At 42.8% G+C, this 19,479-nt stretch overlaps 2 protein-coding genes across 2 annotated transcripts in view; one reads left to right on the plus strand and one right to left on the minus strand.

The window, feature by feature from the left end:
- The window catches only part of LOC147692337 (uncharacterized), a 76,701-nt gene extending 60,944 nt beyond the window's left edge, over nucleotides 1-15,757 (minus strand). The window contains exons 1-2 of the mRNA XM_086937479.1: nucleotides 14,269-15,757; nucleotides 13,228-13,485 (exon numbers count right to left, since the gene is read on the minus strand). Coding sequence (XP_086793605.1) covers nucleotides 13,228-13,485; nucleotides 14,269-15,757 — 1,747 coding nt within the window. The remainder of the gene's footprint in view (nucleotides 1-13,227; nucleotides 13,486-14,268) is intronic.
- The window catches only part of SCYL1 (SCY1 like pseudokinase 1), a 1,168,528-nt gene that overhangs the window by 1,073,847 nt on the left and 75,202 nt on the right, over nucleotides 1-19,479 (plus strand). The window lies entirely within an intron of this gene.

Genomic DNA, 19,479 nt, shown 5'->3' on the forward strand with positions numbered 1-19,479 from the left:
ACGCCCAAATCTGAAGAGCCGGCCGCCATTTTGAGAGTCCTGTGGCAGTCGCTTATCGTTGCATCGCAAGAGCGGGAGCAACTCAACTACATGGTGAGCGAGACGCTGTAGTCGCAAGAGCGGGCGGTAAACAGCTGAATGGCGGAAGAGGCACAGTGTAGCAAAAGCGGGCGGAATGGCAACTAAAACGGTAAAGGGGCGCCCCACTACAGCGTGTCTTCAGGTCAAACGGATTGTGGGACAAGGTCCAGAATAGAAGAGTCATCAAAAGGCAAAAAGTTCCGCCGGACCCAGGGAGCCGGCCGCCTATGTCGGGGGCGATCTCAGGCTAAACCGGTGCTATAAGACTTGGGGAGGGGGTCGGAGCCAAGCGTCTTCTCCGAGTCCGTGCCATCACACCGCCCCTCGGGGGCCTCCGTCAAGCGGTTTAGGGAGGTACCATATCACATTGTTTTCAAATGCAGTCAGGTCCACAAACGACCCTCACTTACTTTGAGAATAGTGAAGCTGCAGTAGGTGGAAATAAGCTTCAGACAGTGTTACAAGCGCTGCTCAGAACTCTGAACTATGGCACCCAACATCCAGAACTTATGCCATTTGAGAATGGCAGTGACATCGAAGCAACTCAGGGACCAAAACCATTAACGTACTTTCACGTATGAAAATCTTACTTGGGGAGGGGGCAGGAGCGAAGCGCCCCCTCCCAGTCCGCGCCACCACACCGTATGTTGAAAATCTGAAGCCATCTTTCTACAAACTCAACCAACCTTGGATGGAAAAATCTAGAAAAATGTACAAACTGAAAACCAGTTTTGGTCTGCATAGCATCAGTAGCAACGCTTGCTATCAGAGTGCATGAGTTTCAGCTCGATCGATTGAGCTAGCCGGATCGGGCAATAAAAAGTATAAAATAGTTATGTAAATAGTTATTTAATAAAATGTTTTACCCTGTTTCTTTGCTGGTGTGTTGTATATATTTTTAATATTTGTATAGGGTTTGCCGTTATTTTGGGCGGGGTGGGTGACGGAGCCGAGCTGTCTTGCAGCCCTCATGGTGTGGAGCTCAGTTCATCTCACTATTTTCGTATTTCTCATGAAGGGTTGTTCCTAATATTTCTATTTTAGGGAGGTCAAAAAGAGATCCAATTAGTGGCCTACTGATTTTGCTCGCTTAATTTTATTTTTTTACACGATTTTTCACTATCTGCAAAGACTAAACAGAGTATTGCGACTTTGTGCTTGTTTGTAAATAGAGAATGAACCAAAGAGAATCAATTGTAAAACAGTAAATGCTTGGATAACAATCAATCAAATGGAGAGACAAGCAGGCACGACGGATTACAACGGGGGTAAAGGCCTGCGTTAACTACTCTTCACTATCTGCAAAGAGAGAGTACTACTAAGAGAAAAGAGGGGAGGGGTGGGGGCAGCGTTCAAAGCACATCAGCGTGCATAAACACGAAAAAGTTTTTACCTATCACGTACTTGACATTTGACAGCTTTTGATATTTGCTATTAAAAAACCATTGAAATTCACAGAAAAAACCATAGGTTTTAGGCCATATATAGTTAGGAATTTGCATTTACAAAACCTTGAAAATTCACTGAAAAAACCATAGGTTATAGACCATATATAGTTAGGGATTTGCATTTACAAAACCTTATTTTACTCACACAAAACCATTGAAATTTCATATATAGTTAGTTGCACTAACTATATATCGCGCACCCGCAATCCACTGCTGATGATGTCACATATTACATCATTCATGACATGGTCAGTGACATCACTGATGACATCTCAAATGACATCACTGATGACATCTCATTTGACATTACTCATCACATCACTGATGATATCATTCATGTGATAATACGATGAACCTCTTCAGATTCTAATATAACCTTAGATACAATCAGTGTAAACAGACACTCACAGACTGTCACTCATCCATGGAGTTACTCACACACCTAGTCACTCATGCAGAAAATCAATCACACCTCCATTTCCTCAACTATACAGTTATACACACCTTACTTATTCAAACATATACTAACACATATTTACTCTCTTATACAGTCCCTGATACAAGTTTACAATGATCCATACAGCCACTCACACATTCACTGGCTCTTATGCACAGTAATTTATATATGACAACTCTCACATGTACTGTGTTTTACATATGTACTTACTTTGACATGTAGCAATGAGATATACATTCACTCACCAATACACACATGCACACAGTCAACAACCCATACAGTTGTTTCCACATGCAGTTTTGAATCAATACATCTAGTGAATCAACTGTTGACACATCTATGCCTAGAGTCACAAACCTCCCAGCCACCCACACACACACACTCACTCTCCCATACAAATACTTGGGCAACCAATCAATAACCCATATAGTTACTCATATAGCTACTGATCAACACATGCAGCAGTTTACAGAACAACAGATATAATGATGCACAAATTAAGACAGTTTAGTCACTAACCCATGCACTCAGTGAGACTCATTTAATCACTCTCTCAGACAGTCATTCATGCACCTACTAAATGCTTCATCCAGACACTTATACATCCACTCATTCTTTAATATGTAAGACTTATTTTAACTTTACAGAAACATTCAGTCACTGGATAATGTCATCAGTGATGTCATCACTGACCATGTCATGAATGATGTAATATGTGACATCATCAGCAGTGGATTGCGGGTGCGCGATATATAGTTAGTGCAACTAACTATATATGAAATTTCAATGGTTTTGTGTGAGTAAAATAAGGTTTTGTAAATGCAAATCCCTAACTATATATGGTCTATAACCTATGGTTTTTTCAGTGAATATGTATATATATATATATATATATATTTTATCACGAAACAACCACTTCCCTACGAAAGCAATCCAGGGACACAGCAGGGAATTTTGAGGGAAGCCTTTTATTCACAGGTTGCAGCGTAGCATAATGCATTTCGGCAAAAGCCTTCCTCACATGCCGCTATTAACTCGTTATCATCTTCTCCCACGTTTAAATCTCCTGTGGTGCTCCCATTGGTGGGAGGTCAGCTGACCCTGCTGCAATGAGGAAAATGTAGTTCAATGTCCAACCCCAGTTCCCCATCATCCACTGGTTTTGGTGAGTATCGCAGCAGGATCTGATGATGCTCGTGTGAGCGCTGAGAGTGCCTTATAAAGGGGGGCCGTGTAGCAGTTGATGATCACGACCTTACTGTGTTAGGTCCCCTTCAAGTCCCCATTGTCCAGCCTCAAAAGGGAACAAACCGGGCCGTAAAGAGAGCTGTAATCACACTCTCTTCGCCGTGTAGTCACAGTCTGCCAATGGCAGCAGCAGCTGGCAAGGTCCTTTTTCAAGGCGGTCACTGGAAATACCAAACTCTTGGTGCTGAACAGTTGTGTGCCAGCAAATTCCAGGACTACTTGTTGGACAGGTCACCTGTATCGCGCTACTCGCAAGCACGAAATAACATCACACAACCACTTCCCTACAAAAGCAATCCAGGAACACAGCGGGGAATTTTGAGGGAAGCCTTTTATTCACAGGTTGCAGCGTCGCATAATGCATTTCGGCAAAAGCCTTCCTCAGATGCCGCTGTCAACTCGTTATCATCTACTCACTCTCTACTACTCGCTCTCTACTACTCTCTCCACTTCTCACTCTCTACTACTCTCTCTACTACTCACTCTCTACTATTCTCTACTACTCAAACTCTACTAATCTCTACTACTCACTTTCTACTACTCTCTACTACTCTTTCTGCTACTCACTCTCTACTGCTCTCTACTACTCACTCTCTACTACTCTCTCTACTACTCACTCTCCACTATTCTCTACTACTCAATCTCTACTAATCTCTACTACTCACTCAACTACTCACTTTCTACTACTCTCTCTGCTACTCACTCTACTACTCTCTACTATTCACTCTCTACTGCTCACTCTCTACTACTCTCTACTTCTCACTCTCTACTCTTCTCTACTGCTCACTCTCTACTACTCTCTCTCTGCTACTCTCTACTACTCTATTACTCACTCTCTACCTCTCTCTACTACTCTCTACCTCTCTACCTCTACCTCTACCCCTCTACCTCTCTCTACACACACATATGCATATATATATATATATATATATTACCTACTGGCGATAGCCAGTAGGTATATATAGTTAGGATTTTTTTCCTATGGGATTTTTGAAAATTCTATGTCGAATAACTTTGGCGTTTGAGGACAGAATTGGCTGAAATTTTCAGGAAAATGGAACATTTGGTTTCTGAGCAGCCCCTGAAAATTTGGGGGGGTTTCGTCAAGGGGGGGCCGAGAAAAAAGGGGGGTCCCAAAACGTGTTTTTCCCATGCAATTTTCCATAGGGCGGTTGGCCTCACTTTTAGCCTGAACGGCTGAATGGATTTACACCAAACTTGCCAAAATTGTAGGGACTGGTAGCCCGATGTGCCTTTGCTATGTCTCAAGATATAGGCTCCAGTGGTTTTTACGAAAATTAACTTTGAAAAATATATATTGGGCTACTTTGGGCTATATATATGTTGGAGCCCAAATGTAGCCCAATGTAGCCCAATGTAGCCCAATGTAGCCCAAAGATGGCCACCAGAGACAAAAAAACAAATGTAGCCCAAATATCAGCCAGATGTAGCCCAACTATAGCCCAATGACAGAATGTCCCAGAGTGTTCTAAAGAACAACTAGAGTGCTAACAGTCCTACTTATTACAAAGGTATGGCACACCTGAAGCCATCTTGATTGGAATAAAGTGGTAACTCTTAAAACATTTAAATTAAAAAGGAACAAAATGAGGGGGTTCATTTTGCCATAGAAAGTATGATTAGCGAATATATGACGAAATCCCGCATACCATCAGTCCGCAAAAAAAATCCTGCATGTACTATTAGGCCGCAAATTAAAATAACGAAAACTGTTGGAACGAATATGCCTTTAGCATACACTAAACAACTAAACTACCCTAAACCCTAAAACACTACCCCCAGCATGACCCTACACTACACAAACAGTACAACACTACCCTAAACCCTAAAACACTACCCCCAGCATGACCCTACACTACGCAAACACTACAACACTACCCAAAACCCTAAAACACTACACCCCAGCATGACCCTACACTACGCAAACACTACAACACTACCCTAAACCCTAAAACACTACCCCCAGCATGACCCTACACTATACAAACACTACAACACAACCCTAAACCCTAAAACACTACCCCCAGCATGACCCTACACTACGCAAACACTACAACACAACCCTAAACCCTAAAACACTACCCCCAGCATGACCCTACACTACGCACACACTACAACACTACCCTAAACCCTAAAACACTACCCCCAGCATGACCCTACACTACGCAAACACTACAACACTACCCAAAACCCTAAAACACTACACCCCAGCATGACCCTACACTACGCAAACACTACAACACTACCCTAAACCCTAAAACACTACCCCCAGCATGACCCTACACTACGCAAACACTACAACACTACCCAAAACCCTAAAACACTACACCCCAGCATGACCCTACACTACGCAAACACTACAACACTACCCTAAACCCTAAAACACTACCCCCAGCATGACCCTACACTACACAAACACTACAACACTACCCTAAACCCTAAAACACTACCCCCAGCATGACCCTACACTACGCAAACACTACAACACTACCCTAAACCCTAAAACACTACCCCCAGCATGACCCTACACTACGCAAACACTACAACACTACCCTAAACCCTAAAACACTACCCCCAGCATGACCCTACACTACGCAAACACTACAACACTACCCAAAACCCTAAAACACTACCCCCCAGCATGACCCTACACTACGCAAACACTACAACACTACCCAAAACCCTAAAACACTACCCCCAGCATGACCCTTCACTACGCCAACACTACAACACTACCCAAAACCCTAAAACACTACACCCCAGCATGACGCTACACTACGCAAACACTACAACACTACCCAAAACCCTAAAACACTACACCCCAGCATGACCCTACACTACGCAAACACTACAACACTACCCAAAACCCTAAAACACTACCCCAGCATGACCCTACACTACGCAAACACTACAACACTACCCAAAACCCTAAAACACTACCCCCAGCATGACCCTACACTACACAAACACTACAACACTACCCTAAACCCTAAAATACTACACCCCAGCATGACCCTACACTACGCAAACACTACAACACTACCCAAAACCCTAAAACACTACCCCCAGCATGACCCTACACTACGCAAACACTACAACACTATCCTAAACCCTAAAACACTACCCCCAGCATGACCCTACACTACGCAAACAGTACAACACTACCCTAAACCCTAAAACACTACCCCCAGCATGACCCTACACTACGCAAACACTACAACACTACCCAAAACCCTAAAACACTACACCCCAGCATGACCCTACACTACGCAAACACTACAACACTACCCTAAACCCTAAAACACTACCCGCAGCATGACCCTACACTACACAAACACTACAACACAACCCTAAACCCTAAAACACTACCCCCAGCATGACCCTACACTACGCAAACACTACAACACTACCCTAAACCCTAAAACACTACCCCCAGCATGACCCTACACTACGCAAACACTACAACACTACCCAAAACCCTAAAACACAACACCCCAGCATGACCCTACACTACGCAAACACTACAACACTACCCTAAACCCTAAAACACCACCCCCAGCATGACCCTACACTACGCAAACACTACAACACTACCCAAAACCCTAAAACACTACACCCCAGCATGACCCTACACTACGCAAACACTGCAACACTACCCTAAACCCTAAAACACTACCCCCAGCATGACCCTACACTACGCAAACACTACAACACTACCCTAAACCCTAAAACACTACCCCCAGCATGACCCTACACTACGCAAACACTACAACACTACCCTAAACCCTAAAACACTACCCCCAGCATGACCCTACACTACGCAAACACTACAACACTACCCTAAACCCTAAAACACTACCCCCAGCATGACCCTACACTACGCAAACACTACAACACTACCCAAAACCCTAAAACACTACCCCCAGCATGACCCTACACTACGCAAACACTACAACACTACCCAAAACCCTAAAACACTACCCCCAGCATGACCCTACACTACGCAAACACTACAACACTACCCAAAACCCTAAAACACTACCCCCAGCATGACCCTTCACTACGCCAACACTACAACACTACCCAAAACCCTAAAACACTACACCCCAGCATGACCCTACACTACACAAACACTACAACACTACCCAAAACCCTAAAACACTACCCCAGCATGACCCTACACTACGCAAACACTACAACACTACCCAAAACCCTAAAACACTACCCCCAGCATGACCCTACACTACACAAACACTACAACACTACCCTAAACCCTAAAATACTACACCCCAGCATGACCCTACACTACGCAAACACTACAACACTACCCAAAACCCTAAAACACTACCCCCAGCATGACCCTACACTACGCAAACACTACAACACTATCCTAAACCCTAAAACACTATGCCCAGCATGACCCTACACTACGCAAACACTACAACACTACCCTAAACCCTAAAACACTAGCCCCAGCATGACCCTACACTACGCAAACACTACAACACAACCCTAAACCCTAAAACACTACCCCCAGCATGACCCTACACTACGCAAACACTACAACACTACCCTAAACCCTAAAACACTACCCCCAGCATGACCCTACACTACGCAAACACTACAACACAACCCTAAACCCTAAAACACTACCCCAGCATGACCCTACACTAAACAACCACCACAACTCTACACTACACTAACACAACACTACACTACACAACACTACACTACACTACACAATCACTAACCCACGAAACAAATAACACAAACCCACTTACCTCTCTCGTCATCGTGGTTTTCACAACGCAAATGCATTTACCATACATGCCTTTAAAACGTAATTCTTTGTAAAGGCATGCGCGATAAATGCACATGCGTTTTGAAAAAATGCGGGATAATGGTATGCGAGGTCAATGACCTTGCGGGATAATGGTATGCAGACTGAAAGTCTGCGGGATAAAAAATGCGGGAAAATGGCTGCAAACCATGATTAGCAGCAGACTTCCCTGGTGAGCACTAGCTTTACTACAGTGATCTAATGAGCAACTAGAGTGCTAACATTCAGAATGTATGGCAAATGTGTGAAACATCTGAATGCCTTCTTGATAGAACCAAAGTAAACAAGCATTGAAAATGCAATAGATCTCGCCCTCGTTTAAGTTAAAGCCATTCTGTTTGTAATGAGGTGGCTTTTTAGCTTTGCTTTTATTAGTGTTTTTAAAACTTTCATGTAAATAACATGCATATGTATGCATATATGTATATGTATGCATGCATTTATATTTATATAGATATGCAGATTATATATGTTTATATATGTATATTACCTACTGGTGATAGCCAGTGGGTATATATAGTTAGGATTTTTTCTCTATGGGATTTCTGAAAATTCTATGTCTAATAACTTTGGCGTTTGTGGACGGAATTGGCTGAAATTTTCAGGAAAATGGCACATTTTGTTTCTGAGCAGCCCCTGGAAATTTGGGGGGGTTTCGTCAAGGGGGGGCCGAGAAACAAGGGGGGTCCCAAAACACGTTTTTCCCATTCATTTTTCCATAGGGCGGTTGGACTCACTTTTAGCTCGAACGGCTGAATAGATTTACATGAAACTTGGCAAAATTGTAGATATGGTTTGCCCGACGTGCCTTTGCTATGTCTCAATATATGTGCTCCAGTGGATTTTGAGAAATTAACGTTTAAAAAAAAATATATATCTGTGACAGCGCTCTGGTTAGCGCCCCGGTTTGCGTACCTGACGCGTAACGGAACTTCGCGAAGCGAAGTTGATTGGCTCTCCAGTGTCTGTCAACATTCTAAACAGTCCGGAGCGGCCGCCATCTTGTCTCTCGGTACGATCGAGAGACAAGATGTGGTGAAAAACGAAGGGGGAAATGAAGGAAAGGGGGCAAGGTAGACCACTCTTGACCCCCTAGGATTGATGAGGGGGATATTAAAGTGCCCCGCGGGGCAAAAAAAAAAAAAATACTTTTTTTGCGATTTTACGCCGTAGAGGCGCGTCCCGATACGCGAACCGGGCAGCTCACCGGGCAGCTAACCGGGCAGCTAACCGGCAGCGTAGCTGTCAACATTGTAAACAGTCCGGAGCGGCCGCCATCTTGTCTCTCGGTAGGTTCGAGAGACAAGATGTGGTGAAAAAAGAAGGGGGAAATGAAGGAAAGGGGGCAAGGTAAACCCCTCCTGACCCCCTAGGATTGATGAGGGGGATATTAAAGTCCCCCGCGATTTTTCGCGGTAGAGGCGCTTCCCGGTACGCGAACTGGGCAGCTAACTGGCAGCGTAACGGGAGTCCGCCATCTTGTGTTTTTGAAGCGTCCGGTTCGCGTACCGGGTAGCGTCCCGGTAAGCGTAACAAGGAGAAAACCAAGAGAAACAGTAAAAAAAAAATTAAGGGAATAGATTTCCAGCAAACTTGACAAAATTGTAGGGACTGTTTGTTTGATGTGCCTTTGCAAGGCCTCAAGATATGTGCACGTGTGGATTTTGTCTAATTAAGGTTAAAAGCGCTGCAGAGCCGATACGTCATGGTTATGCGACGCGCCATGAGGCGTCTCACGTGGCTACGTGATACGTCACGTAATAAAGAATATATTTTACAGCTATAGATATTAGCTTTTAAAAAACCAATGAAATTCACAGAAAAAACCATAGGTTATAGACCATATATAGTTAGGAATTTGCATTTACAAAACCTTGAAAATTCACTGAAAAAACCATAGGTTAGAGACCATATATAGTTAGCTGGACATTTTATTGACATAAAACCAATGAAATTCCATATATAGTTAGTTGCACTAACTATATATCGCGCACCCGCAATCCACTGCTGATGATGTCACATATTACATCATTCATGACATGGTCAGTGACATCACTGATGACATCACTGATGACATCTCAAATGACATCACTGATGACATCACTGATTACATCTCAAATAACATCACTGATGACATCATGACACACCAATACCAGTTACTACATACGCACTCACTGATTCCTACGTCTACACACACATTCACTCATTCACCCATACAATCACTCATACATACAGTCACTCATTATTACAACACTATCATATGCACTCATACACCTATGCAGACACTCACACACTGCCACTCATCCATGGAGTTACTCACACATCTAGTCAGTCCTGTAAAGAATCAATCACACTTCCATTTCCTCATCTATACAGGTAAACACAGAACACCATACTTCAGTGACATCACTGATGACATCACTGATGACATCTCAAATGACATCACTGATGACATCTCAAATGACATCACTGATGACATCATGACACACCAATACCAAGTTACTACATACGCACTCACTGATTCCTACGTCTACACACACATTCACTCATTCACCCATACAATCACTCATACATACAGTCACTCATTATTACAAGACTATCATATGCACTCATACACCTAGTCAGTCCTGTGAAGAATCAATCACACTTCGATTTCCTCATCTATACAGTTAAACACAGAACACCATACTTTTCACACATATACTAACACATACTTACTCTCTTATACAATCACTGATACAAGTACACATTGATATGCAAAGAGTCACACACCTCCCAGCCAGCCACACACACACTCAGTCTTCCATACATCCACTCATTCTTCAATATGTAAAACATATTTAAACTTTACAAAAACACACAGACACTAGATGATGTCATCAGTGATGTCATTTGAGATGTCATCAGTGATGTCATCAATGATGTCATTTGAGATGTCATCAGTGATGTCATCAGTGATGTCACTGACCATGTCATGAATGATGTAATATGTGACATCATCAGCAGTGGATTGCGGGTGCGCGATATATAGTTAGTGCAACTAACTATATATGGAATTTCATTGGTTTTATGTCAATAAAATGTCCAGCTAACTATATATGGTCTCTAACCTATGGTTTTTTCAGTGAATATATATATATATATATATATATATATATACTATACTATACTATATTCTACTCACTCTACTACTCACGCTCTACTACACTCTCTACTTCTCACTCTCTACTACTCTCTCTACAACTCACTCTCTACTACTCTACTACTCACTCTGAACTACACACACTCTACTACTTGCTCTCTACTACTCACTCTCTACTACTTCACTACTCTATGCTACTCACTCTCCACTACTCTACTACTCTCTCTCTACTGCTCTCTCTCTACTACTCTCTCTGCTACTCACTCTCTACTACTCTCTACTACTCTCTACTACTCACTCTACTACTCTCTACTACTCTCTACTACTCACTCTCTACTACTCTCTACTACTCAATCTCTACTACTCACTCTACTCACTCTCTACTACTCTCTACTAATCACTCTCTACAACTATCTCTCTACTACTCCTACTCACTCTCTACTACTCACTCTACTACTCACTCTACTACTCACTCTACTACTCACTTTCTACTACTCTACTACTCTCTCTCTGCTCACTCTACTACTCTCTACTAATCACTCTCTACTACTCCCTTTACTACTCACTCTCTACTACTCTCTCTACTACTCACTCTCTACTACTCTCTACTCTCTCTACTACTCACTCTCTACTACTCTCTACTATTCAATCTCTACTACTCCCTCTCTACTACTCTCTACTACTCACTCTCTACTCACTCTCTACTACTCTCTACTAATCACTCTACTACTCTCTACTACCCTCTACTACTCAATCTCTACTACTCTCTACTACTCTCTCTCTACTACTCTCTGCTACTCACTCTCTACAACGCTCTACTACTCACTCTTTTCTACTCTACTTCTCACTCTCTACTCCTCACTCTCTACTCCTCACTCTCTACTCCTCACTCTCTGCTACTACTCACTCTGCTACAACTCACTCTCTTACTACTCACTCTCTACTACTCCTTACTACAGACACTTTACTACTTGCTCTCTACTACTCACTCTCTACTACTCAACTACTCTCTACTACTCACTATCTACTACTCTCTCTCTACTACTCTCTCTACTACTCCCTCTCTACTACTCACTCTCTACTACTCTACTACTCAATCAATCAATTAAATACTTTATTTCGGTTCTTTTACAAACCATAAAAGTGCATATATACAATATACAGTACATTGTCACAAAAGAAACATTCCTTTCACAAAAGTGCAAATGCAAGGAAGAAATACTTTGATGAGATAGGCACATGGGAGTACAAAATTTCACAAATTAAACATTACTGATCCAGACAGTTTCTCAATCTGACAGATAATTTTAAAAATTCCTTAATTTGAAGGATACAATCACTGTGCAAAAGCTGCAGGAAACAGAAGTGCCGGCCTGATTTGTTTAAAACCAAGTTTTTTAAAAAGAGTTACTAAGTATCGCTTGCGTGGAAATTCATAAAATTTACATAAAAATATAAAATGCAGCATATCCTGCGGAGACTTTCCGTCGCAGCCGCAAGGCGCTGCTGTTTTATTAAAAATATCAGTCTTAGGTCTAATTAGCAGGTGATGGAACAGATTAAGCCTGAATCTGGTCAATAAATATTTTTCATGTGTGGTCAGTGAACCTGCCAGATATGGTTCAAGGGTCTCAGTGGTCTTTAGAATAACAAAGTTCCTCACACTATGTTTCTGAAGTTCAGCTTCTTCTCTCAGGGTCTTCCTATCCGTCAGGAAGGCCTGTTTAACGAGCTCCAGATCTCCCTTTAAAATTTGGCATGGATTGTCATAAACTTCAGGTCGTCCAAGTTTTACAAAGTCTGATTTCAGATATTTTAGCCAAGGGGAGCACATTGCCTTATCCAAACCCCAAAAGTCCTTCACAATTAGATGTTAGGGGTATGTCTTCATTTAGCCATAATTTAAGCCAACAGGTCAGGGGACGTAGAGAGAACAGATCACATAGATATTGCGTCCCCAACTCCTCATGTACAACAAAGTTAGACGTACCAGTGGGGGGACACAATAAGTGCTTCAGGAATGAATTTTCCACAACCTGTAATTGCTCCCCACCAACGTACCCCCAAATTTCACTGCCATAGGATGCAGTTGCCACAGATTTAGTATTATACAGTTTCAGCATAGCACAGGTGGGTTTTTTCCCCAATTTGGCAGCAAAGTTGAAAATAGATGCATTAACTCTCACCATTTCACCTTTCTTTTTTACAAGATGAGGTTCCCAATTTAGCTTTGTATCGAAAAGAACTCCTAAATGGGAGAAAGTTTTAGATAAGGGAATTGCATCTTCACCAATCTTAAATGAGAAGGACCTTTTTGGTTGGTGACCAACTTGTAGAACAAAAGATTTTGTGTTATTAACCAGAAGGTCTCTGTCAGTCATAAACAAGTTAAAAGCATTTAACAGGGATTGAAGCCCCTTCTCTGTTCTTGAAATTAAAACTGCATCATCTGCATAAAGAAGTATTGAAATTCCACGCCTGCCTACTCTTGGACAGTCAGCACAGACATCCTGTAGCACACCATCTAACTCGTTAATATAAAAGTTAAAAAGAAAGGGGGCCAAAATACAGCCCTGCCGGACACCCTTTCCAATACTAAAATTATCTGTTACTCTCAAGTCTTTGGAGTATCTCACGTTGGCTCTGGTATTACAATGTAAGTCAACCAGAAAGTCAACCAGGCCGCTATCTACCCCCTTCGCCCTCATGGACTGCCACAGCTTTCCCCTGTTTACAGAGTCGAAAGCGGAGGACAGGTCCATGAAGGCGAGATGGATGGTACCTTTATGTATTACAGTGTATTTACTTAATATCAAAAAGAGATTGAGGCATTGGGTTATTGTGGAACGACCTTTGCAGAACCCATATTGCGAGAGGGACATAATATTATTTTCCTTAGCCCAATCCGTAAGTCGTTGCAGTACAATTCTTCCTGCAATCTTAACCATAGAGTCTATCAGGGCGATGGGTCGATAACAGTGTGGGCTGCCCTTGTCCCCCTTTTTAAAAACCGGGACAATTGTCGAAATACCCCACGATTGTGGACATCCTTCTTTGACAGCAGCATTAAAGACAGACTCTAGGATGGGCGCCCAAAAATTCGGTTCAGACTTGAATAGGTCAGGGGGGATCCCGTCAGGCCCAGAGGCCTTCCCAGCTGTTAGCCCCAAGATCCCCTCAAGAATTTTACCTCTATTAAAGACAATGTGTTCACCAATGTCATTACAGGCAGATATTGTAGTCACCTCCAAAGTACAACAGTATAACTTCTTAAAATGCGCTTCCCAATCCTCCTTGGATATATGGCTTTCTAGACCATCCCCCGGCTCCTGAGCCAGGAATGGTTTCCTCATCAAGGCCCAAAATCTGGAGCTACTCTGAAGGGTGGCAGGATCTAAAATCTCTGACCACGCAGCTTCCCTAAGGGATTCCTTGTGACTAGCAATAATATTTTTATACGTCTTTCTACACAGCTGGACGTCAGCTTTGATCTTGGGTTTTGTCCCTAGTGCTGCTCTTAGATTTCTGGCAGCTTTTGAGCACTCGTGATTAAACCACCTAGGACCTTTAAAATCCGACTTCTTAACAGGTGCTGATAATAGTTGGGAAGCCTTATCCGCTAGACATTGGAAAGCATTTAAAACAGTATTTGGAAGTGCATCCTCTTGCGTACAGACCATTATTTCATCTGCACATGAGACTTTAATCTCATTAAACAGCAGATCAGGGTTAACCGTGGACCATCTCAGGCGGCGTCTGCCGTCTGTGGTAATCACCCTACCAATAGAGGGGTCTTCTCTTTCTTTAGCTATCAACAGACCCCTCATGAAAGCAGTAAGTGGATTGTGGTCACTGAATTCATTATCTTCAATGGAAAAGGAACCCACAAAAGACTGCATTGATGATGATAACAGTACAAAATCTATAAAAGTTCCCTTCCCATTCCCCTTAAAGGTCGGGGTATCAAAACACTTGATAGGGGCCATCAGAGCCATCGTAGTTGTCAGGTCCAGCTCATTGAGCATGTCATTTAAGTGTTCCCCCTCAGTTGTATGCTCAAAGTGAAAGTCCTTACAGCGTGAACAGTTAAGCTCTGTAATAGTTTTAAAAGGGGGATCTCCACAGGGATGCACATTAAAATCCCCCATCACCATGAGGTTGTGAACGCAGTCCTTCATAGAGTTACTTATAAAGGTGTTCAGTATTACTATCTGACTGGAAGTAGTAGTTAAATTAATAGCATTATAGAAATTGACCAAGCCGGCCCTACAGTTACCCCCTGTTAAAACTAACCCAACAATACCAGTGTGGTTTGTTGTGATCCTCCGCACATTACAGCAGAGTACTATAGAGATAAACACAACCATTCCCCCTTTGGGTCTACCCCTAATAGTTGCTACTGCAGGGACATAATAAGCCTTATACCCTTCCAGAAAGTGATTGCAGTCAATTGACCAGGTTTCCTGCAGACAGATAATTTGGTACTTCTTAATGTACCCGATCCAGTTGCAGTCCATCATTTTTGTGCCTAAACCTGCAATATTCCAGGAGATTACGTTATTTGAGTTTGTTGCTGCTAAGGTACTCTTCAAACGTCCCAAGTCCTCTGTTCTTTGATTTACCTGTCCAACAGATGCCTCATGTCAGTCGCATGACTCGAATCCCGACAGAGCTTCAAATCTATTATATGTTGCAATTTTGGGTCCATTCCAGCTCTTTACAGATAGGCTCCATTAGGGGTCAATGGCTGTAAAGATATACATGATCTAAGGGGCCCAGGGATCGGCGGATTCTTGATCAGATGAGAATAGAAATACCCCAGAGGCCGTACACAGATACTATTACGAGTGTGGACCATTGATGCAGCTCTTAATAAAACTGTGGCAACATGTTGGGGGTGCCTGAAGTTCACAATGATACAATCTCCATTCGATGACTTACTAGATGGGCCAATCCAATTCACCCTTGTTGTTATTATCTGATCAGCAAATTTGGCCGGAAACCCAACATTTTTATTGAGCCAAGAGACCGTTCTATTCTTTAAAGATTCATGAGATTCCTCTTGGGCCCGATATGCGTGACACTCAATAGGAGGAACATTAGTAAGTACGGCCACATAAGGTGCACAATCTGGTGGCAGATTGACATAACGAGTTTTCTTTACTTGACTATGAACTTGCAAGCCCTCAGGAACTCTCATAGTCCCTAAGTTCTGCGTGATTGGTGGGATTGGAACAGATGGGACAGGCTCAGTGGCAGATATAGACTGCCTAGTATTTGTTATATTGCTTCTGCCTACTTCCGAGCCTTCGACGATTGGTTTATTACTATCTACATTAGAAAAGGCCAAATGTGATGATAACAGCCCACCTAATCTTTCCACTTCCAGGCTCATTATGTCTAGTTTAGATAACAGTGGTTGCATCAACTCAGTAATTTTTGCCTCTATCTTTTCTTCTAGAGAATGAATTAGAAGAGCAAATGTCTCCATATCTATATTGATACTGGTGCCACCCATACCACTACCATCCTCTGCATCCTTTAGGGCTGCCACACTACCTGGGGCGGAATTACACTTTCCTGTTCTAGATTTGCAGATCCTCCCCCCATGTTTGGATTGTACCTTCCTGCACAATCTTACTTGCCTAACGGTGGGTAGTGGGGGTCATGGCTCTTCCTCTGACGTGTCAGGTACTGTTTCTAGATGGTCTTCCGAATGATCTACATGTATCTGCGCCTCGGTAATTGTGATGGCCCTATTACCCCCTTCCTGTCTATCTGTAACAGCTAGATTCGCCGGAGGGGGAGAAATCTCTACTAATAAGACAGGATCATTACCTTTCCCCAGAGACGCTCTGCGGGTATTGTTAATTTGATTAACCTTTTGTACAAGATAGTTATCCATAGACCCTGCCCCAATAACGGTTTTATTGGGCTTAACCTTAGCCATTGCCAGGCTTGGCAATAGTCCTCAAAACAACACAAAATACCAGAAAACAGAGCTCAAAATACTAACTTCTAGTGACAAACAAGGTTTGACTCCCTCAATGTTTTGATGCATATGACAGGTCCAAGGTACAAAGTACAGAGTCCCTGGCCCAGCCTAGCCTCCTCTGGCCTCTGAGGGCCCGCCCTTTGCCGGGGCTTAGCCCGGCGCCACCCGCGCGCGTCCCGCGGTTGCGGGAGGCGCTCCTTGCTTTTCAAGCGCCTCCGGGCGCGGTATCCCTGGCGTCAGGTGTGCGCCGCCGGGGCACCTGGGAACTGTGGTCCGGCCGTTCCCCTCACGGCGTTCGCGATACACACACCGGTGCAGCCGTTCACCACACGGCAAGGTCAGTTAGTTCAGCAGCGTCCCCCTCTACTCTACTACTCAATCTCTACTACTCTCTCTACTACTCCACTACGCTCTACTACTCACTCTCTACTCACTCTCTACTACTCACTCTCTACTACTCACTCTACTACTCAATCTCTACTACTCTCTCTACTACTCTCTCTACTACTCACTCTCTACTCACTCTCTACTACTCTCTCTGCTACTCACTCTCTACTACTCTCTACTTCTCACTCTCTACTACTCACTCTACTTCTCACTCTCTACTACTCTACTACTCACTCTCTACTAATCTCTCTCTACTACTCTCTCTACTACTCTCTTTACTACTCACTCTCTACTACTCTCTACTACTCAATCTCTACTACTCTCTACTACTGTCTCTTTACTACTCTCTCTCTACTAATCTCTACTACTCACTGTCTACTCACTCTCTACTAATCACTCTCTACTAATCACTCTCTACTACTTACTCTCTACTACTCACTCTCTACTACTCACTCTCTACTACTCACTTTCTACTACTCTCTCTACTACTCTCTACTACTCACTCTGCTACTACTCACTCTCTACTACTCTCTATTACTCACTCTCTACTACTCACTCTCTACTACACTCTCTCTACTACTCCACTACGCTCTACTACTCACTCTACTACTCACTCTCTACTACTCACTCTCTTCTACTCTCTACTTCTCACACTCTACTACTCACACTCTACTGCTCACTCTCTACTACTCACTCTCTACTACTCTCTGCTACTCACTCTCTACTACTCTCTACTACTCACTCTCTACTTCTCACTCTTTACTACTCTCTACTTCTCACTCTCTACTACTCACTCTTCTTTTCACACTCTACTACTCTACTACTCACTCTCTACTACTCACACTCTACTGCTCACTCTTCTTCTCACACTCTACTACTCTACTACTCACTCTCTACTACTCACACTCTACTACTCAGTCTACTACTACTCTCTACTACTCACTCTCTCTATTACTCTCTACTACTCACTCTACTCTCTATTACTCACTCTCTACCTCTCTCTCTACCTCTCTACCTCTACCCCTCTACCTCTCTCTACACACACACACACATATATATATATATATATATATGCATATGCATTTATATATATGCATACATATATAAACATATACATAATCTCTACTAATCTCTCTCTACTACTCTCTCTACTACTCACTCTCTACTACTCTCTCTACTACTCACTCTCTACTACTCTCTACTACTCACTCTCTACTACTCTCTACTACTCAATCTCTACTACTCTACTACTGTCTCTTTACTACTCTCTCTCTACTAATCTCTACTACTCACTCTCTACTAATCACTCTCTACTAATCACTCTCTACTAATCACTCTCTACTACTCACTCTCTACAACTCACTATCTACTACTCACTCTCTACTACTCACTCAGCTACTACTCACTCTCTACTACTCTCTACTACTCACTCACTACTACTCACTCTCTACTACACACATTCTACTACTTGCTCTCTACTACTCACTCTCTACTACTCACTCTCTACTACTCAATCTCTACTACTCTCTCTCTACTACTCCACTACGCTCTACTAGTCACTCTCTACTACTCACTCTCTACTACTCTCTCTACTGCTAACTCTCTACTACTCACTCTCTTCTACTCTCTACTAACTCTCTTCTACTCTCTACTTCTCACACTCTACTTCTCACACTCTATTACTCACTCTCTACTACTCTCTCTATTACTTTCTCTGCTACTCTCTCTGCTACTCACTCTCTACTACTCTCTACTACTCACTCTCTACTTCTCACTCTTTACTACTCTCTACTTCTCACTCTCTACTACTCACTCTACTTCTCACACTCTACTACTCACTCTCTACTACTAACACTCTAC

Source organism: Lissotriton vulgaris, chromosome 9 (genome assembly GCF_964263255.1).
Source record: "Lissotriton vulgaris chromosome 9, aLisVul1.2, whole genome shotgun sequence".
Classification (NCBI taxonomy): Eukaryota; Metazoa; Chordata; class Amphibia; order Caudata; family Salamandridae; genus Lissotriton; species Lissotriton vulgaris.